Source organism: Lissotriton helveticus, chromosome 1_2 (genome assembly GCF_964261635.1).
Source record: "Lissotriton helveticus chromosome 1_2, aLisHel1.1, whole genome shotgun sequence".
Classification (NCBI taxonomy): Eukaryota; Metazoa; Chordata; class Amphibia; order Caudata; family Salamandridae; genus Lissotriton; species Lissotriton helveticus.
The window spans coordinates 116,905,464-116,928,226 of NC_136058.1; the positions used below are offsets into that span (position 1 = coordinate 116,905,464).

The 22,763-nt window shown below is 46.5% G+C and overlaps 1 protein-coding gene across 1 annotated transcript in view; it reads right to left on the reverse strand.

Moving 5' to 3' along the window:
- Window positions 1-22,763, reverse strand: part of HOOK1 (hook microtubule tethering protein 1) — a 1,127,940-nt gene that overhangs the window by 616,002 nt on the left and 489,175 nt on the right. The window contains exon 9 of the mRNA XM_078669845.1: window positions 8,152-8,315. Within this exon, the coding sequence (XP_078525971.1) occupies window positions 8,152-8,315 (164 nt within the window). The remainder of the gene's footprint in view (window positions 1-8,151; window positions 8,316-22,763) is intronic.

A 22,763-nucleotide genomic window follows, 5' to 3' on the forward strand; every position in this document is an offset into this window, starting at 1 on the left:
TATACACGAGCCTGCTGGCTCGTTTTACGACTGGCACCCATATCTCGCCGCAATGTCCCACAGGGAGGAGCACCAATCAGGGCTGCACCTCGCACTCATATATTTTGCTACGGCAATAGATCCACTAGCTCTTACAATGCGATTGGAATATCACTTCAGGTGATTAAGGAACAATGGTTCGCCCGTGTATATCTCTATTTTTATGCTGATTACCTCCTCCTTTATTGGTGGGAATCGTGCTTGGACATGGAAGGAACCACAGGGCATTAGACGAAATTGAGTGCCATTCCAGCCTTTGGATAAATGGAGACAAAATCAACACATTTTCTTTGTTCAGCCCCACAACAGGTGCCCCTCCCTCCCCGAAGGAGGCTGAACACTCTACTGGAAGCCAGTTACGTTCCGTTACCTCGGAATACAGGTATGCCACACTGAAGGTGGTAGAGGGTAACGCTTGCTTCCTTGCATCAATCCATTCATTTTCTGGCGATCTTTCCCACTGTCTGTGATCGGTCAGGTTGCATTGTCAAAGATGGAATTCCTCCCCGCATGCTTTATTATTTTACTACCTTCCCTAGTTACCTCTCCCAAACCCTTTTTACTGAGATGACTAGTCTACTAACCCAACTCATTTGGGGCACAGACCATTGTGGACCGTCCTAGCAAGTTGCAACAGCACAGATATTGGGGGACTAGCAGTTTCAGACATGGAATGTTATTACCTCACAGCGCAGCTTCAATGGGTAGCACATTGGAGAGATTGCCAGGGAAATGGGTGAGCGCAAGGAAAGAGATTTGTCCCCTCCCGTGCCATGTTATTGTCCTTAGTGCTCACGCCGTGCCCAAGGTGCAGCACAGGAGTAGGGGGATCTCTTCTCTACAGGCTACAATTCATGTGGGAACGGGCACTTTAGCATACAGGTACCAAGCTCTCCTTCACAAAAGACCTCCCTCTGACAGCCCTCCTAAACCTTTCCCACCAAGGTGACTGGTCAGGCCTCTAGGATTGGGAAAAGAGAGGCATGGCCAGTTTGGCCACACTGGGTGACTGGTATGCAAATGACCTCCTATGAAGCTCTTGAGCTCTGGCAGATGAGTATGACCTTCCTGTGCCCCCTAATGTATGAGTTACTTACCTTCGGTAACGATGTATCTGGTAGAGACGATTCTTGCCACAGATTCCTTAACGTAGAATTATCCCCAGGTGTGAGACTGGATCCGGAAAACATTTTGCCACAGCATCTCCGCGCGCTGGGGGGCGGCACCACGTGACTCTGCCCTGACGTTGTGCGTGTACGTGACGTCAGCGAGGTCACTTAAGTCCCACCCCGGCGTGCTGACATCAGGTTTCTTCTGAGAACTTTTCCACGCCACAACGCGGAGCCATCACAAACAAAACTGTGAGAGTATGGGAACAGTGAGCGAAAAAATCAGAGAAACAGAAAGCAAATGGTGAGGAACAGCACCATTAGGGACAGTGCCAAGCACTGTGGCACTGAGAGTCATCGGAGGAAAAGAGCAAAGCACTGCTCCGAAGAGCAACCCTGCAAATCAAAGGTGATAGCCTCCCTGGAAGCAGAAAAACATGTGAAAAATATCATGGCAGACGACGGAAAGTCTGCACCAACAATCTATAACAGTGCAGGACAACATACCGGAACAGAGAAGTAACGACAATCTACCCCACGACAACAACCTCAAAGAGTGTTGCATCCCCTATAAAGAGCAAAGGGCCAAGGCACAGCCAAGAGACCCCAACCCAGAGGACTGCAGAGGAGTTAGAAACCCAAAGCAATTAAAAATGGAGAAGATTATGAGTAGGCCCCAAACTGGAAAAAACCAGGGTGTAGGGATGCGAAAGTACACATGAACCTACCGTCCAATTAAACGAAAGAAGGGAATGGAACAAATAAACAGAACGAAGCATCCTGCCAGGGAGAAAGCGAAAGAGGGCACTCACAGAAGACAAAGCCACCCGCAGGGAGGCGAGAGCAGAAGACCAAGCTGAAGGCCCTCGCAGAACGGGGGAGGAAGGGCAGGCCATGAAGGAATCTGGGGCTAGAATCATCTCTACCGGATACATCGTTACCGAAGGTAAGTAACTCGCACATCTGATAGAGACTACTAGCCGCAGATTTCTTAACGTAGAATAGATACCTTAGCCATACCCAGAAGGGAGGAGGGATTGCGAGAGAACCTCCCCAGCTTGGAGAAAAAAACAGAGGGCCCCAACAGGGGATGCGTCATGAGGACAGGCAGGAAGAAAGAAAAGAACGACCGCAAAATCCAAGGAGAAGAGGTGGAAATGGAGGCAGAGCCCGCCGCAGGAGAACACACAAACAGCAAAGGGGCAGCTGAACTGACATCAGCCCAGAGGCAGCGGACAAGGCAGGAACGGCCCCACAGCCGTGAAGCGCAGACGTGAGAAGGAAGACACAGTCGCTCAAAGCTCCAGCAGAGCAAGGGCCGTGAGCACACGAGTACATGCCAAGGCCCACGGAGGTGGACCATAACGACCAGACGTGCGCAGCCGGCAGCTGGTAAATACTATGAAGTAGTGTGCTCAGAGCAAGCCAAGAGCAAGACAAAGGCAGAGGCAAGGGAACGACTTGCTTAAACAGTTCTGCAAAATAACCATTGTGTTCATTCGATTGTAGACACTGTATGTGAGAGCTTGCCATAATATGTAACCACTTGCAAGCCGCATATTGGCTCCAACGTTATTGCCTGACACTTTCCTTTTTCTATTTTTCACACTACTTTCACTAATTTATGTTGCCTCTTCGTGGAAAGGTACAGGACTGTGCCCTATCGATTGTTTTCGTATGTCCTTTGTATAATTACTACATTACTGATCTAATAAATATTCCTTGCCCGGCTGGGTACAGGGATTCAACTTATAGTACTGACTCTAGTCTATAAATAATTTTCTGAGCATAATTTCTTAATTACTAGGACCTTTGTTCCTTATAGTGCTTGACTACCCATGGTCCTAGTGTACCCATCGGGTCCCCTTGTTTATAAAAAGAAGGTGGTACCACAGGCGGCATACCAATCAGCCAAAAAATACACAGATGATCCAACCTGAGGACCTATACGGCTTCACTAACAACCAAAAAACACACCACAAAAGCTAAAGGGCTGTACCAGCAGCCAACAGTACAGAGGGGCCAACTCACACAGACAGGACAACTGAAACACTAGGCCCAAAGGGAAAAGTGGGATAAACGCCTCCCATAAGGCACTTGAGGCTCGACAAGCCGAAGCTTACGGAGGGGGAGGAGGACGGAGCCCCTCAATGAGTCCGCGTGGGTGTCAAATAAAAGAATCCCATCAAAAGGCAGGTCAACAAGACTCTCCCTAATATTCTCCGGAAAGATGCTATCCTGCAACCAAGCATGGCAGCGGAGAACCACAGAACTTGCCAGAGTGTGACCGAGAGAAACATCCAAGGCCGAACCGAGAATGCAGCCAACTCCTGACCATCCAGCACATAGTGCTGCAGATCAACGCAGACACCATCATGTGAGGAGCGAGACAGAAGGGACTCAGTTTAATCCCATAGGCTGGAAGTAGCCCTGGCCAACACACAAAGTGTGTTGAGCGCTCACAAAGCAGCACTAGGGGAAGTGAAGATGTTGCGCCCCCAGGAGTCCAACCACCGGGCCTCCCGTGACGGAGGGAGAAACACTGAAGGTAAGGAAGGAAAATAAGTCTGCAGGACAGGGCCCAGGGCAGAAGGGTGGAAAGAAAGGCAGACTGGATCGTGGGGAGCAGGACGGTGACGGTAGAGGAGTGGCTGAGGCACCGGATCTCCCGTCCTGGCAGGACGCCTCCAGGCCTCCAGAAGAGAGTTGTGGAGTGAAGCTTCAAATGTAAGAAGCAGCTCCTCTCCACCAGAGCCCTGGTGGAGAACCTCCAACAGATGGTCCGTAGAGAGTGGAGTGACCGGGTTGCCCATTTGCAAAATGCCAGCAGCCGTGGAAATGGCCCGGACAAAGGCTACACTCACCTCCCTAGGGCGTCGCGGGGGAGAGAGCAACTCCTCCATGGGCGAAGGCTGCAAACTAAGCCGCCCGTCCCCGAGCGCAGCTGGATGAAGAAAAGGGCAGCCCCTGTAGGATGGAAGACCCATGGACAAGTGGGGGGCCTGAGGGGTCTCTGGAGAAGGTGGTGAAGTCTGCGGGGCAACCAACAGCGAGGTGCGGAAGAGAGGGTCCGGGGGCTGTGGCCGCGGAGACGGCGTAGAGCCTTCCCTGGAAGTCGCTGGGAAAAAGGCAATGACGCTGCTTCCAGTCTCCGCTGAATAGGAGAAAAGGAGGTGACAATCCTCCGGAGAGGAAGGGACATCCGGAGACGAGTCGAAGACCCGTTGCCGGGACGGCGCCGTGGAGTCCGCCATTGGCACCGGTGTGTCCTCAATCGGCGCAGAAGTGGCCATCAGGGACGCTGAGTAGACCTCCTGCACCACGTGCTTCCTAGGAAAAGGGGGCGGGGTTGGAACCGGAGCAGCTAATTAACCTCGCCGAAAAGGTGCCAGGAAAAGGCGGATAGGGTGACGATGGGCGAGGGCGCACATCCCGTGAGGAACCTGCGCCCTCTGCAGAATGAGGACAAGGCCTCGGTGACAAGCTGCAGGACTTACCAGCGGGCGAGCGACACCCTTGGGGCCTCGGTGAAGGACGATGCCGTAGTCAGAATCGGCGGCTTCTGGCTTCCGAGGTAGGGGACGGACGCTGTGACAAGAATGATCTGGTCAAGCGGGCTGAAAGCAATTTCATCCGGCGCTCCTGTCGTGACTTCGGCTTGAGATGCTGACAAGCGTTGCAGTCCATGGAGTCATGGTGCTCGCCCAAACACCACATACAAATAGGGTGAGGGTCCGTCGCCGACATCAGACGCGTACAAGAGGTACACGTCTTGAAACCCAAAGGCATTTGCACACTGTTCCCCAAAGCAAAGGCGTAAAAAGAAGGCCTGAAAGCAGGTCAAGGGAGCTCAATCCGGATCTGCGTTGCATGCCGAAAAGGAAACTGATGTCAGCGCGTCGGGGTGAGACTTATGTGACCTCGCTGACGTCACGTACGCGGACAACGTCAGGGGGGAGTCACGTGGTGCCGTCCCCGGCACGCGGAGATGCTATGGCAAAAAGTTTCCCGGATCCAGTCTCACGCCTGGGGATAATTCTACGTTAAGGAATCTGCGGCTAGTAGTCTCTATCAGAGCCTTACTGTATGAAGTAGTGGCGGACACCTTTCATCATGTGTGGGATGGGAAGGAACCAGAACTCCCTGTGCACAACTGTCTGAAGGTCATTTACATCACAAAGGGGCATGTACATGCAATTACTCTCCTCTACAGGCCCCTTCTCTCCTAGGCCAAAGGTGATCTCTCCCACGACCAAGAGCGTTAGGCCACAGATATGTGCTTGTCACTTACAAATTGGGAACGGCTGATGTCCTGGTTAACAACCCTCATACATCCCGCAATGAACGTTTCAAGCGAATATAATGCTGCTATTTGCATAGAGTGTACCTGACCCCAAAACGCATTACTGGGGTGTCTCCTGTGGTATAGACTTCCTGTCCTAGATGTCAGTTGTAGGGGGCTAACTTTTATCATCTGGTTTGGGACTGACCGAACCTTGCGGTTTACTGGGATTAATGTGGCCACTGCCCAGAACATTGGAGAGACCCCAGCAGTTTGCTTGCTCAGGTTGTTTCCAAGGCCAAATCCTGGCTAGTCACCACTAAGTTTACAGATCTGGTATTGATCCTGACTCGCAGGCAGCTAGCCATGTTTTGGAAGTCCTACACAGCCCCCCCCCCCTGTACAGGGGTAAAGAACTGAGTTGATCAAGTGGTCTGAGTGCAAGGGTATCCTGCTGAAACTAGAGGTACAGAGATGCCATTACAGCACAGGAGCACAAACAGGCATGGGAAATTATATTATAGGGCTGCCTACTTATTGCTATTGATGCCTGATTTCTCTCCCAACTTGGTGAGGAATCCTCCAACGAGCGGTGAGTGGACGAACCCCAAGCAGGGATCCCTGTTCTGTAGGTATGCCACGACCCATGCGCTGATCTGCACTGTGGAAGCCTAGTACACCCAACCCCACCCTCCTTCCCTACACCTTTCTGGCGGCCCATCCTGATCTGTACTGTCATCCCAGCATTGATTTATTTGCTATGTTTTAAATTTGGTTACCTGTTTAATTGCTCTCTTTCCCACTTTCCCCCGGACATATTCCTACTGCTCCATTCAACTCAGTTCTTATATTTTGCTCACACGATCTGGCTCTTTCAAGATGCATTATTGATAACACTACACCTTTTTTGATACACCACTGTATCTTAACTGTCAATACTACTTGTATGAATATGGGCCTGTATAATGTATATTGTCACTTTTGCTGACCTAGCGAGTAACAAAAACCGCAATAAAATGTGTTGCAACAAAAAATAAAAATGTTTGTGAGCAAGACAGAGCACGTTTATGCCCTTGCACCTTCTAGGTGTTTGAGACTGACAGGAAGAGGGCGAAAACCACTTGGAATTCTTGTGTTCTTGTGTTTCTTTTTGACTTAACTGAGGGCTTCGATTGCAACAAAGATCTGCCACAGGAAAATCTTCGTAAATGGGAATTGGACATTCCCTTTGACCAGTCACGGCGCCGAGTTGTCCGGTACTTGGCAATGTACATCTTCTTTCACAGTCAGAAATAGCTTTGGGATTCATCAAGGCACAGTCGCTATTGGTCGTAGAGTCATGTTCCAACCACAAACACCGAGGACAAACCCCATGATGATCTGTCACAAACATTTGCTTCAAATAGTCCGTACAAAGTCTGTATAACTAACCCAGAGACTCTGAATGCTGGTAGAGTACCAAGTTTAAAATATATTATTTGTGTTACCATGCCTTCTAATGCAAATGAAGATGATTAGTATGCGCGTGCTGTATTTACCAACTCTAAAAACATCAAATTCAGAAGTACAGGGTGAATGAGAACAATAATGCAAATCAATAAAATGTGTAAATAAACTAAACAAAAAAAATAAGCGAGCGCTAGATCATCGCTGTACAAAATAGATCCTGGTTCTAGGTTTGTGGCTATGTAAGCTATTTCCCTTTAGATTGACTTTATGTACATGTTGTCTTATATAGATGTAATAAAACCATTATATGAATCAGATCCTCGTTGACACACAGCCCAAGAACATGAACATTCCGTTACAAATAATAATACAATAGTTATAGAAAACTGAACATTTTTAAAGTACTGTATGAGAAGGTGGCCCCCTGGAAATGTAAAATTAAAACCTTTATGTAATATTTACAGATCTAACTAGAATATAGAACTCCTGCTAAAGAGGTGTGCTGTATCTTTCCAAAGATGATCCGCTAATAAACTACTTGCTGTGTTATTCTTGTTAAATGCACATTTTCCACATTCAGCTTTACGCTGATTTTAATTCCAGCCTTTTCCTTGATAATATGGTTTGATAACTCCATTTGTCATCTAAAAAGCATGAAGCTAAGAAGTTGCATAACACATAGAAGTCGTCTAGGGACAAATTACTAGTGTTGATTGGATTGACCTGTCCAGCAGCATGGCACTGCCAGATGGGTCAGTTTGAAAGTGCTGTTTTTTCGGACCAGTCTCGGCCATCAGAGCCAAAAAAAAGTCCACACACTGACCCTTTGAAGGTGGCCCACCTGGCAATGGTAGATGCCTGACAGGCCAACTGAACACTGCAGTTTACAAAGATTGCACCAGCGTCAGAAGAATCTTGCACTAATATTTATTCGGCCACAAGCGCCATTTCAACATTGCACATAATTTACACTGATACTTGGACCGAATGGCGAATAATGCTGCTTTTGTATTGGTCAGTGGATGCATATGTCCAATTTTTGCACCTCACAGGTGACGCAGATGCCATTGAAAACTGCACGAATTCCACAACACACTGTGCAATCTGAAAGTGTTGCTGAGAAACTGAAGTAGAAAAAACATAAAGAAAAGCACTTGTAACTTAAAAACACTTAAGTTTTCCATAGTGATGTATCCGCTAGCAGTACATTTGAATTAGACACATGGTTAAACAATTTTCACCTTTTGAAAATGTAATTTAGAATTTACCAACCTGAAATTTTCTTCTTGCAACTGGTCGAGTTGAAGTTGGACGAGAAAGTACTTTTTTGACACCATAGTATGTGGTTCATCAAAAGAATCCAACTGATTTAATCTATCATTCATGATCTCGTTTTCAGCCAGTAAACTGTTCCTTTCATCTTGAAGGGAAGCAACCTGCAAAATACAGCACACATTAACAAAATAAGAGAAGGCAGAGCAAGCTAACAACGGCGGGAGATGACTTTAGGTACACACCCACTGAATCCAGGATCTTTGCTGTGGCAGGCAATTCTAGAATTGTTCTAATGCTCATCAGCTAGGGTGCATGTGATCATACATATGATCCCACTGCCAGGGGAAAGGGTTGGGGTGGGTGTTAAAGGGCAAGTTAACAATTTGCTTATATATTGACTGTATATATTTACTGTACCCTAAATACAACGGAGAATGTAATGAAATGCATCTTTTTGTATGGTTATTCCCAAGTTTTTGACTGATGCTACTGTTTTTTCCACTCTGAGAATGCATGAAGGCCTGCTTACCCTCACTCAGTGTCAGTGACCTGACCCCAAAGCGTGCATGTTACATTGGCTATGCACAATTAGCATAGGCTAACTTACCTGTGAGTCCCTAGTATATGGTACACAGGGCCTGTAAGATAGAGAGTCACCCCAGGGATTGCAGCACTGGTTGTGCCATCATGGTTGTGACAAAGGTAGAACGAGTCTCCTAGCCTGCCAATGCAGACTGGTAGAGCAGTTTGAACGGTTAGACCAACTGTGACATTTTGAGCCATAGCAAAGTCAGCTGTCCCCCTAAAGCATGTGTACGTCACCCCTGTGGCAGTCCCCGCGCCCTAAAGCAGGGTGCAGCCTATTTCGTGGGCAGGCCATGTCTTCTTAGTGTTCTGATGGTAAAAACACAAAAGTGTTTTTACTGTGGAAAGACTTGGTCGCCCCATTGGCGAGTGCAGAATTACACACTGACCCCTCAAATGTGCTAACTCCTGAATTGTGTGACCAATGTTGATACTCCAAGGTATCAAACAACTTTGTTGTTTAAGCCAGACTTGGTTCTTAAGTCAAACATAATGTAACAAGTTACTGTGTGCAATTTTAACAAAGTTGCCACTTTGTTGCCCTCAATCTCCTGTGCCCTTAACAATTACACAAGGAGTTTGACCCGAGACAGCTTTCTTCCCTCGTAGTGAGATATGCTAATGACTCCCTGGAAAGAAGACAATAGGGGCCTGCAGTGGAGAGAGGTGTTACCTCCCTCCTGCAGGAAGCCATATAGGTGTTGGCCCAAAAGACGAGCTTCAAAGCTAAAGCCGCATTTGAAGAGCAAATGGATAACACTTGGGAGAGGGGCAGCTACACAGTTTAAGAAGACTAGCTGGAACCCTCGAAGAAGAGGGGAACCTGTTGTCAAACCAGTTTTCAGGTGCATGTAACTCTCTCACTAGCCACACTTCTGGCTTGCCCTAGGGTACCCTGGACGCCACGAGAGGGGTTCTGCAAGTTGGGAGTGGACAGAATAGTACATCCTGGGATATCCAGATTCCACGCTTCCCAAGAAGAGGTCATCAGGAGGGAGGGAACCTAGTAGCTCATTGGCTACTAACCACGTTTCCCCTGAGGGCACTTGCTGAACATAAATAGGGCACCCCAGTCACCCAGAACTTAGATATCGACTGGATTGGAAGAAGGGCTGAAGGACTGCCCTTCTGCACTGTGGAACCGGCAAAGAGGGGCTGCACAGGTCTGGACTGCTCCTGCTGAACCTGGTGGCTAGCACAGGAGAGGGACTGTGCCTGCTGTGTCCTGGTCATGGATAAGTAACCTTCAAAGCCCAGACAAAGAAAAGAGACTCCAAAGGTCAGTTAGTTTGCCGCCAAACGCCACCGTGTGGCACCAGAGACCAGGACCCGATGCGCATAGTTGCGATAAGTTCGCTGAGCCCAGGAGAGTCGCAAGACTGCAGCTTGAACACCCAGCGCCAAGAGGACTTCGAGAGACATCGACTTTGCGACCCCTACCTTCCCTGGACTGAGGAGTAGAAACAGGAGGACCCCAGTCAGGAGCATCGCTTCCACAGCATCCTTGAGCATATTCAGCATTCTGCATTCCCTTGCACCAGGACCACTACCATAGGAAACCACTGCAAAAGACTGAGGATTGCTTCTACCCTTGAGGTAACTGTTTCTGAGAACCTGATCTCACTGACTAGCTCCCTACTGGAGTTGGTTGCATAAAGTGACTCTAAGTGACCGCATTACAACTAGCCAAACTTTTTAATGAAAAAGATTCTAAGTGTCGTTGAATTTGCGGAGGTTTGTTCGCAGTCGAGTGAAATGCTTTGTTTTACTATACCTTGTGAATTCTATATCTCCTAACTTTCCTAGGGAACTTTTTCGTTGGGGTGTCTAAAAATACATAAAAATGTAGACTATTTTTATAAGTTGGTGCTGGATTTGTTGGGTGTCTTGTCGATTTATTCCTAAATTGTTTTCGTGCTGTTTAAATGCTTTACAATTGTTCCTAAGAGGAAGCCTTGCTGCTCAGAGCCACAGCTTCTCAGGATTGAGCTGAAGGTTTGACAAACAAGCTCACGGCTCCTAAAAGGGTTGGGAAGTGTAATACATGGTGAGGTCACACAACTACACCATATAATACACCAAATTTCCTCAAAGAGAGTATAAGCTACAGTCCCTACACACAAACATAGCTGCAAATGAATGCACAATGTTTTAACAAATCACGACTGGGAGATCGTTCTACGCCCAAGACAGAAAGAACTAAAAACCCCACCTCTACATGTTACAAAAATCTACACTTTATAAGCCTGTGCATTAACCCAATTTTTCAGTCAGTCTCTCAGTTCCTAGGCAGTTTTTCGGGTCCTTCTTCTTTCAAACCGTGGATTGACACAAGAAAAAAAAATATTACCACAGTGTGCTTCAGTACTCACTCTTGAGTGATGGGTGTTTTACCTGTTCGGAGGATAAAAATGATAATCCAACTTTTTCTTATTCATGATGACGATCATAATAATGATATAATTTGAGGTTGTTCAATCGGAGATTTAATGGTCACCTGTAGATACATTTTGACCGTATTTCATTATCGGACTGGCAAAGGACCAATCATACAGAGAATACAAAGGGAGAGGCCCATTTGTTCCAGACCACGACACTATTTTTCAGACTTTTATTTACTCACTTATTCTCTCCCTTTACAATGAGAGACGTGAAAAGGTCTCCTTATTACTTGACGTAAAGCCCAGAGTCGTACAGTTAGTGTTTTATGTTTGGCTGTTGTTGCCATTACGATTAATGCTAGGTTTGGAATCCCGATTCAAGCTTTGGGTCAGACTTGGAATGATGGCCAAAACGACTTACTAATGCAATTTGCTAGCTATTTCTTGATAGAATGTCCTATGTGACAGAGGAGTTTATGGTTCCCTATTCAAAGGGAAATCCTCTTCACGATTCAATATGGGCCTGAAGGATAAGAGCCCTTCTCTCTCTTTTAGCATCATTAGCAGCAAGGCCTATGAACAACCGCACCACGTTGCCCAGTGAAAGTCTTGCTTCCTTTTGGTAATGATGGATTGCAGGGAATCCTGAAGACTGTACACTAATATAAAATGCTAATCAATTTAAGTATGACACATCTCATACCAAATGAGACTGAAAAGACTTCATAAGCAGCTCGTAACCTGTGGTCTGGGGACCCCGTAGTGGTCCGGGATGCCTACCCAACTGAGTATGTGACCTCTTATCAAATTAAAAAATATTAACAGATCCATAGCGGGATATAAAGAAGCAAAATGTAAAACTGAACATTTTGAAACGTTCTGTAATTGTGAAGGAATTTGAAATTAGAGGAGGTGGGTGCAGTGCAAGTGCATCAAACAGAATATAGTATGGACGGTGGGTGGACTCAAATTAATTTAGAAAAGCATCAACCTACCCATTAAATAACATTTTCATTTTTAAAAATATTTTTTGTGAATTAAATAAAATATTTCATCATTTGTGTATTTGTTTAATAAACGCCTGTTTTCGGCATCTGTGTGTTGTTTTGCGGTTCAAATTATGGAAATTGCTTAGGCTAGGCAACCCCAAATTCAAAAAATGAATCAGTGGGGGATCCATATTTCAAAAATGATTCAGAAGGGATCCCAGATTCCAGAAATGATTAAGCGGAGGCCTAAAGAAGTCAAAACGATACGAACCACTGGGTAACACAGCTCTTATATCACTTGACTTGAAGGAATGCCTTCGTTGATTAAAATTTACATTACTTTTAAAAACGAGTTAAAACAAAGAAAAACTATCTTCTGAAAGGGAGAATTATATTTATGGACAGACTTTTCCAGTCAATTAAGGCTTTGGTAGGTTTCAGATAATAACTAATCGACAGAAAAAGAGAAACGTATTAACAGTAGTTCGAGCATACCAACGTAATGTCCATTGTACCCCCAAATCCAAGAAACTGTGAAAAAGGAACATTGAAAAGTACTTGACGCTGCACTAACGAAAAACGCAAAATACTGTAACAAAATCACATGCAATGTTGATGTAGCCTTGAATTGCATTCTGGTAGCATTAGAAGCTAAAAAGCCAACTGGAACGTATAACACTAACATGCTGATAATGTGATTAGCAGTAAAGTAGGTAGGGCTTAAACCAGCATATGCTCTGAACAGTGAGCAGCGAAACCGGCTGTGTTCATTTTAGGAAAAGGGCAAACAGCAGTGCTATTAATACATGCTAGTTAATCTGCAGATCAACAAGTGTGCCGTGATTTCGTGTTGTTTCTGCCTAAATGAAAAAAAACGACCCTATCGGAAAATAGCGGAGACGAGCAGAACCCTTACAAGTAAATTGGCATAGAATTAGTTCATATGAAATATCACTTATTAGAACATTGGAATGTTGGGAGCTCCATTGTGCTCTTGGCTTATAATGGCTGGTATAAGCCCGGAGCTCCAACATTCCAATGCTTCTTTGTTCACAGCTCTGGCTGTGAACAAAGGCTTCAGGGACGCTGAAGAGATTCCAATCCCCTCACGCTCCCATAAGGCTTTGTTCTTTTTTGTTAGAACATTCTGCCCTCTAGTGACAGAATGTTCTAATAGCCTTATAGCCCTCCGTAGCTGGGCTATTTATACCGGCTATTAAAAGTCCCTCTCCCTTGTTAAAAGCCCTCGCCTTCGGCTCGGGCCTTTAAGGCTGGAGAGGGCCTTTAATAGCCGATATAGCCCTCTACGGCAGGCTATAAGGCATTATTAATTATGACGCTAACACCTAAAAGAACAGTTGTGTCCGTATAATAATAAAGAGAAACATTTTAATGAACTTTGGGCAGTGGCACATTTTGCTCAACAGGATTGTTCAGGGCGTTGGCAGTACTTTTGTTCTGAGCACCACGTTTTCGTGTATTTTGTAAACGATCCAAACATATAAAAGAAATGCGTTACTTACCTGTAACTGCAGTTATCCAGTATTTGGGTGTCTTTCATAGATTCACATGCCTGAATCATTCCCCGTCGTCGAGATGGGAGCCTCCGGTATATAAAAAAGTAATGTCCTATAGGCATACATAGAAAAGAATAGGCCTAAGGATCTCACCTTAGTGTCCTATCCACGTCCTTATGTAAAAAGGACCAAAACAGAGTAGGCCCAAGGGTCCCACCTTAGTGGCCTATCTGTGTCTTTTTGTAGAGAGGACCAAAGTAAAGAAACCAACCAATCAGCTACCACCTCCTTCTAGAACCTTCCTGTCAGGAGCCCAAGTCTCTCAGATTTTCGTACGCACCGAGCTAGATAGGCGTAAACTTGTTAGAGAGATAGGTGAGTCCTTCCAGGGGAGGCGGGAGGGTGCATGTGAATCTATGAAAGACACTAATATTGGATAACTGCAGTTACAGGTAAGTAACGCATTTCTTATCCAGTATTTGGGTGTCTTTCATAGATTCACATGCCTGAATCAGAGTAGCAAGCAATATATTATGCACATTTTTGATGGAACATCATATATGAGTCTGTAGATAATACATATCACGCGACTGCAAACCACCAAAATGCATTGTCATGTAAATATAAGTAAAAGAATGTGCATACCAATAAAGGATGGAGGGATGTAGGAAGGCTCACCTCACTGGAATAGATGGCGAAGCACTGCTCAACCCACTGCTGCATCCTTCATCAGCTCAGTATCCAGGCAATAATGCCTGGTGAAGGTGTGCGGGGACTTCCAGGTCGCCGCTCTGCAGATGTCCAATACCGGCACTCCAGCAAACAGCGCCGCAGATGTGGACATGGCTCTTGTCGAATGAGCTTTGACTCGTGAGTCTAGAGGCCGACCAGCTTTGTCGTGACAAAAGGTGATCGCTGAGGAAATCCACCTTGAAATACTTTGTTTCGTCAGAGGCATGCCTTTGCGTGGTCTACTAAAGGCAATAAAGAGTTGAGATGACTTTCGGAAGTGTTGTGTCTTGTCGATGTAGAATTTAAGACATCTCTTCAGATCCAATGAATGCAGAGTTCTCTCGGCTGCAGTGGTAGGGTTTGGAAAGAATGACCTGAGTACCACAGGTTCGTTCAGGTGGAAGTCCGAGGGGACTTTCGGAATAAACCGAGGGTTAGTTCGGAGAATGACCCTGTCCTCCCTGAACTGCATAAAAGGATCTTGGATTGAGAGAGCCTGCAACTCACTGACCCTTCTGGCAGATGTTAAAGCCAGGAGGAGGGCCGTTTTCCATGAGATGAATTTGATCTCCGCTTTATGGATGGGTTCGAAGGGGTGCTTCATTAGTTGGTGAAGGACCACATTGAGGTGCCACGACGGAGGGATTGGTCTTGGTCGTGGGAAAGACCTGAAGAGGCCTTTAAGGAATTGCTTTATAAGTCTGTCCGCCCACAGGGATGGACCCTTAGAAGTCCTTGTGAATCTGGAGATCGCCGCTAGATGCACTTTGATGGATGCATGCGCGAGGCCCGATTGCGCTAGCTGCAATAGGTATGGTAGCAGTTGCTGTGGAGTAGTGTGGAAGGGGTGCAAGCCTTTAGCGTCACACCAAGAACAGAACCGCTTCCATTTTAGTGAGTAGGTTTTATTAGTGCTGTCTGCTCTAGCCTTTGCAAGGACGTCTCTGCACTCCTGCGGGATGTCTATATGGCTGAATTCGCGGTATTCAGGAGCCAAGCTGACAACTTTAGAGAGTTCAGATTCGGGTGGAGTACCTGCCCTTGTGACATTGTGAGCAGGGTTGGATAATGATGCAGGCGGAGAGGTGGCCGGGCAGAGAGGCGATGAAGGTCCGTGAACCAGTGCTGGCTCGGCCAGGACGGAGCGATCAGGATCAGAGTGCAGGGCTCCGACTTCATCTTCCTGAGAACCCTGGGTATCAGTGGAAATGGCGGAAAGGCGTACGCAAATACGTTGCGCCATGCGATGGAAAATGCATTTCCGAGGGTTCCTGGGTGGTGACGCCTGCTTGCGAAGCTTGGGCATTTGGCGTTCTCTCTGGTGGCAAAAAGGTCTATTTGCGGGGTTCCCCACTCCGCGAAGATGTGCTCCAGCACCTCCGTGTCCAGCTCCCATTCGTGGGATGGAGAACTCTCTCTGCTCAAAGCGTCCGCCAATACATTGTCCTTGCCCGGGACGTACTCCGCTTTCAGCGTTATTCCATGTTCCAGAAGCCAGTTCCAGACTCTTTCCGATTCTCGAGATAGTGAGAGTGATCGCGTCCCCCCCTGTTTGTTCAGGTAGTGCATCGTCGTGGTGTTGTCTGTTCTGACGAGCACCGGGGAGTTTAGAATGCGAGGCAGGAACGATTGTAGAGCCAGGAAAACCGCTCTTAGCTCCAGTAGATTGATGTGGAGCTTGGTTTCCTGTGTCGTCCACTTGCCGTTGATCTGGAGTTCCTGGAGGACCGCTTCCTAGCCTTCTAGGGATGCGTCCGTTGTTATTACGTGTGGTTCTGCTGGAAGCAGGAACGGTAGTCCCTGGGACAGGTGTTTGAGCGATCTCCACCACTGTAAGTGGTTGACTATGGTCCGAGTGACGCATATGCGGTCCTCGAATGATCCCGCAGCTTGTGTCCATTGCTTCTTCAGCTCCTCCTGGAGGGGGCGCATTTTGAGGCGGCAGTGGGGAATGAGCATGATGCATGAGGACATCATGCCGAGGAGGGACGTGAAGGTGCGGACCGGTAGAGTCTTACGTGATGCCACTGACGTGGCCAGGGAGATGAGTTTGACTTTTCTCTCCTGAGAGGGGAAAGCTCTGGCCTGTTCCGTGTCCAGGGTTGCTCCAAGAAATGTAATGACCTTGTCGGGTTCCAGTGTCGACTTTTCGCGGTTGAGGGTCAAACCAAGTCGGTGGAAAATAGTCAGACAGGCGCTGGAGGATGTGGCTGCGGCTGTCGCAGATGGTGCCTTTACCAACCAGTCGTCCAGGTATGGGAAGATCTGGTGACCCTGTTGACGAAGGAAGGCCGCCACAGGGGAGAGGCATTTGGTAAATATCCGTGGGGCAGATTTGAGGCCAAACGGAAGGACCCGAAATTGGTAGTGTTGTCCTGCTACCGCAAACCTGAGGTACTTCCTGTGTCCTTTGAGAATAGGAATATGGTAGTAGGCGTCCTGTAGGTCTAAGGACGTCATGTAGTCCCCTTCCTCCAGGAGACCCAGGATTTCCTGTAGTGTTACCATGCGGAACGATTGTTTCTTTAGGAACACGTTGAGTGCTCTGAGGTCGAGGATTGGCCTCCACTTTTTCCCTTTCTTGTGAATTAGGAAGAAGTGGGAGTAAAAACCTTTCCCTTTGTGGGCATGAGGAACTCTCTCTATTGCTCCTTTTTGGAGCATGGAAGCGATTTCCTGAAGAAGCAGCCGTAGGTGCCTGTGGGACCGTTTGCAAGGTGGTGCTGTTGGGGGAATTGAAACAAATTCTAGAGAATGTCCAAATTGAATGAGTTGGAGAACCCACCGATCTGTTGTTATCTTCTGCCAGTTGTTTAGGAAATATGTGAGTTTTCCTCCAATTTTTAAAGAATGCGATGGTGGATGGACTGGCCATTGAAACGAGTCATTGGCGGTTGCCAGTAGGTCTTTTTTGGCTTTTCCCCCTGTAGTTTGACTTGCTGTAGAAAGTCTGGCGTCCTTGCTGGTTTTGTCTCGGTTGGAATTGCGTTTTGCTCTGGGTGTACGAATAGGAAGACCTATTCTGGTTGGAACCCCTATATGAAGATTGACCTCTTCCTCTGCTTCCACGAAAGGACTGGTTTCGGAATTGCAGAGTTCCAAGGGCTTTGGCAGTGTCCGTGTCCTTCTTAATGGTGGTGAGGGCCTCATCAATTTTTTCGCCAAAGAGATGCTGGCCGTCGTAGGGCATATCGAGTATTTTCGTTTGCACTTCCTGGCGGAAAGAGGTGGGCTTGAGCCAGCCTTGCCTTCTCAGTACGGCAGCCCCTGCCAGTTGACGGAAACCAGTCATGGCGACATCCATTGCGCAGTCGATGAGTTCGGAGGCAGATGTTTGGCCTTCTAAGAGAAGCGAATGAGCCTCCTCCTTTAAATCCTCTGGCAGATTAGATAGATAGGGCGCAATGTCTGCCCAGAGTTGACGATTGTAACGGCCCAGAAGCGCAATTGAATTCGCCACTTTCACCGTCATAGCCGACGTGGTGGAGAAACGTTTTCCGATGGTATCTAGTTTTCTGCCCTCCTTGTCAGGTGGCGTCGACAGCGGCGATGCTGGATTTCGCGTATTTTTCTGCGCCGCTTGGGTTACCACAGAGTCTGCCTTGGGGTGACCTGTGAGGCATGCTGGCGCCGATGAGGTTGCCTTGTATTTTTTATCTAGCCTGGGCACTACCACTGGGATGGATGCCGGCGTTTGCATTAGTTGTTTGCCTTGTTTCCAGATAAAGTCAATGATGGGAATTGACCTGGTTGTCTTTTTAGTGGGCTCCTTGAAATCGTAAAGGAATCATTCAGTCTCCTGAGTTTCCATAGACATATGGAAGCGTTTGGCAGCCCGCTCTACCAGATTATGGAATCCACCGATGTCTGCGGGTGGTGATTCCGAAGATTGTGGTTCTGGAGAGGCCGGAGAATGTGTAACATAGTCCTGGTCTGCATCTGGGTCTGACTCGTCGTCATAGACCTCGCCTTCTTCCTGGTCTCTCTCCTCGTCATCAGACGAGTGAATGTCTAGTGTGGGCTCCTGGTCTTTACTAAGCACCAGTGGAGGTGGCTTGTGTCGTGACAAAGGAGTAGGTACCTGTGCAGCTGGAAGTGCAGGCGTAGTCGGTTTTTCCGGAATCCGCTCCTTGTAGTCCTTTATTAGGAATTGCAGGTCCGAGACAATGGAAGCTGGTAGGCACACCATTGGTGTAACGTGTGTTTGTACTTGAGAGTGGACTGATTGCTCAATTTGTTCCTCCTCTTCCGGCTCCTCGTCTGTGCTTTGGCTCTTAAGTACCAAGTCTGATGGGCTAGTGGCTTGAGTATAGAACTCTTCCTCCGACTCCTCACCCTGTAATAGGCATGTTGGAGGTAGTTGCTGCACCTTACTGGGCGACGTCAGGACTGGCGTAATTGGCCTTTTCGTGATCTTAACTGTGATATGGGATGTCTGAGGCGGGAAGGCATCCATGGCATGTGAGAGCAGCTCGGATTCTTTCCATGGTCCTGCAGTCGTCGACGCTTGTGTCGACGGTGCCGTCGCAGAAATTCCCTTCGTCGACGGTAATTTACCTGTCGTCGACGGTGTCTTCGTCGACGGTGTTCTCGTCGACGCGGCCTTCGTCGACGGCAATGACTCCGTCGTCGACGGAACGCTCCTCGTCGACGAGATAGGCTTCGTCGACTGTATGGTCTTCGTCGACGGTGTCGTTGTCGTCGTCTTCGACGTCGATCTCGTCGACGACGGAAGTATCTTCGTCGTCGACGAAGTGACTGGAATAGTCGACGGCACAGGCTTACTCGCCGACGATGAAGGCGTCGTCCTCGTCATCGAGGAGGCGGCCGACGATGCTGTCGTCGTCGACACTGTCGTCGTCGACATCGAGACAGTTTTGTGCGCTGAAGAGACCATCGAGGCTGTCGTCGTTGTCAAGACAAGCGGCTGCTTCCTGATGACAGGAAGATCCTTGCCAGACACTGAGGTTCTGCCCTCTGAGGACTTTTTAGAAGTCTTCTTAGGAGGGGTGTCTGAGGGGCTAGGGGAAGTAACCCTTGGCCTCTTCAAGGAAAAATGTGAAGTTCCAGAAACACTCTCACCTTCTGACACCAAGTCGTCTGTTCTGTCCTTCAGCCTATTTAGCCAAAGTAGTAGGCGTCCTTCTCGGTCCTTGAGGGTTTTGTTTGAGAAGGTCCGACATATCTTGCAGTCCTTGGCTTGATGTTGAGGGTAGAGGCAGTATAAACAGGTTTCATGTTTATCCTCTACATGGAGCCTTTTTTTGCCACAGGAGGAACAGGCTCTAAAGAGACCTTTTTTCTGGCTATCAGCCATAATGATAGAAGTTGAATAAAATCGTTTTTTGAAGAAAGAAGAAAGATACCTGAGGAGTACTCAGGTGGAGACTCCCTAGCACAACGTGCGGTAGAAAATATGAGAGACTTGGGCTCCTGACAGGAAGGTTCTAGAAGGAGGTGGTAGCTGTTTTGTTGGTTTCTTTAATTTGGTCCTTTCTACAAAAGGACACAGATAGGCCACTATGGTGGGACCCTTGGGCCTACTCTGTTTTGGTCCTTTTTACATAAGGACGTGGATAGGACAATAAAGTGAGATCCTTAGGCCTATTCTTTTCTATGTATGTCTATAGGACAGTACTTTTTTATATACCGGAGGCTCCCATCTCGACGACGGGGAATGATTCAGGCATGTGAATCTATGAAAGACACCCAAATACTGGATAAGTTATATGTGCAAACAATGGCTATAGCCTGTTTCACACGTAATCCAAAGAATCCTATTGCAGTATACTGCTGCCTTAATTTCCCAAAATCCATATTTAATCTATTGCCATGCCCTATTTGTTATTCTTCACATTATTTTTCAGAATTATTTTTGAAGTGTCTACTTTCTCTGTTTTGGATCTTTCCACAGGGCTAAACGTTTGACATAAACCCACCTCATTCCTCCTCACCCAATCACAAAAGCTCGTCCATTGTCCAGGCATCTTCCCCAAAGCGTTTGTGCATTGGACCTCGAGCATTTGAACTGCCCATTGTCCCATCGTGTGATTTTCCCTCTTTTGTCCCCGCCCTAGACATTTGTTCTCCTCTTTACTGAGTCACACCACCTTACAAACGTCTGAATGGAAAGGCCAGTATAGAACGTTTCAGAGACAGATAAGAGACAACAGAAAGATCTAATCTACCTTAAATGTATACTAATGTTCAGGAAAATGGAAGGATTGATATAATGCAAACTTCATGTGTGCCACCACCTGTTTGTACATGGGATAAAGTACCCCTGCCGCACATTATAAGAATACCACAAATCACCAAGGAGTTCCTTTGTAAGGTAATGGAACTCCGAGATGACTAGCAATATCCTTATAACGTACTGCAGTGGGTACTTTATTCCTTACAATACAAAGTCAAAACATTACCTTTCCCACAAGCCACTTAAATCTTTGATCATTTGCTCTTTCATGTGAAAGAAACGGCATGTTTGCAAACACAATGAATAAAAGTAAGGTCTCTAGTGCAAAATTAAACACACCAACAAAATCAGTTAAATGTTTGTTACAAATCAATATTGGAATCAGTATAATATCAATTTGATATGTGTAGAAACATGCAGAGAGATTCTATTTTTCTACAATCATCAATAGCTTGCAAAAAATAAAGATGTGACCATAAATGTCTCCTATCTGCTTATCACTGTTCATCTACAAAACTGAGCAGAAGATAGAAAAACAGCGTTTCGATTTCGTCTTTTTAAACTGCGGCTCTATTATGCTCTGTGTCTTGCTGGGGCTTAAGCAACCCTTGTGAAATGAGAGCGAAACTGTAATAAGCTATTACATTGAGCTGCTACATACCCACCACACTCACTTCCTCTTAGTACCAAGCAGGTATAATTGTGTCACTGAAACTGGCAGAGAGGGCATGAACTTACTATGATGAGGAGGACCATCCTAAGGGTAATGAAGATTGCCGGTAAGAACTAAGTTCATTACCCATTGTATTGTCCTCCTTGTCATAGCTCTTACCATTGAGGATGTATTAAAGTCAGTAAAGAGACAGGTACAAATATATGCTGCTCAAATAAATTGTGTTCAACAATTACATCATTACTGACTCAAAACTAAAGCACTAAAATGTACAGAATCCTTAGAAAAGGCTGTAATCTGTAATGTAAAAGAAATAGGTGCTAGGGTTAGCCCATGTCACTTCCCTACATATCGCTTCCAGATAAACTCCTCCTGTCTCAGCCCAAGAGACAGCCAGAGTAGGAGTTGATCTAGCTAGGATGTTGGATGGAACCTGCTCCCCCATTGAGATTTCAGCTAGGGTTACAGCCTGTTTAATCCCACCTACTGAGTATAGCCATAGATGCTTTTTGCGTCTAGCAACAAACCCATAACGCAACAAAAAGGGCTTGAGGTTTTCCTTAGATTTTCTTCAAGATTTTCTTATCAGTAAAGCTCTTCTTATATCAAGTGCAGATGAAACGTCATCTGCAGCTTCAAACACTGGGAGAATTATTTCCTGCAAGGAAACCCTAGGCTTGAATGATGGATCAGATCTGGAAACTATGCTATCAGGAAAAAATAATTAGATAGGGATAGGGGAGCACAAAAAAATGCTAGTTCTCTAAATCTCCTAGCAGATGTAATGGCAATTAAAAATACCACCTTAGAGGAAACCCAGGAAATAACTGTTGATCCATGAGTTTTGTTTTGGCCTTCCAATAATAAGGATAGATTCCAAGAAGGAATATGAATATCCGTCGTAGGCTTCTTTAGTCTAAAAGACTGAGCTTACTAAGGGAAGAATGTTTGATAAATCACTTGGTGAATACCTACATAATTCTAATTGCCGTTTACTCGGCTGCTATGGTTGAAGGAACTTAGCCCATAGAAAACCTTTTCCATAGAAAATTAAAGAATTTTAAAAGCGTCCCCAGTCACAGGATCAACATGGGACTTTTCACACCATGAAGAAAAATGTGCTTAGTCCTTTGCACAGGATTTAATGGTAGAGGCTTTCTTAAACGATTGAATATCACATGCTATTTCCTTTGAACAGCCTAGATTTTGCAATTCAACCCTCTCGAACTTGCAGGCTGTCAGTCTTAACTGGCAGTACTGTCAGTGAGTTAAAAGAGGAAACTGAAGGAACCTGGGATGGGGTAACAATGGAAGATAAAGGAGCATTGCCAACAAAGTCAAGAGAGTTAACCATGGCCTTCTTGGCCAAGAAGGAGCTAGTAGGATCACTATATTGTTCTCGCTCCAAATCCTCTGAAGCAGCCCTTGTTAGATCAGATTGGGAGGGAATGCGTACAGGAGTTACTGAAGCCTGGGAACCATATAGGCATCTCTCCTCTAAGCTTCCCTGCGTGTCACATTTGAGCAGTAGCGTGG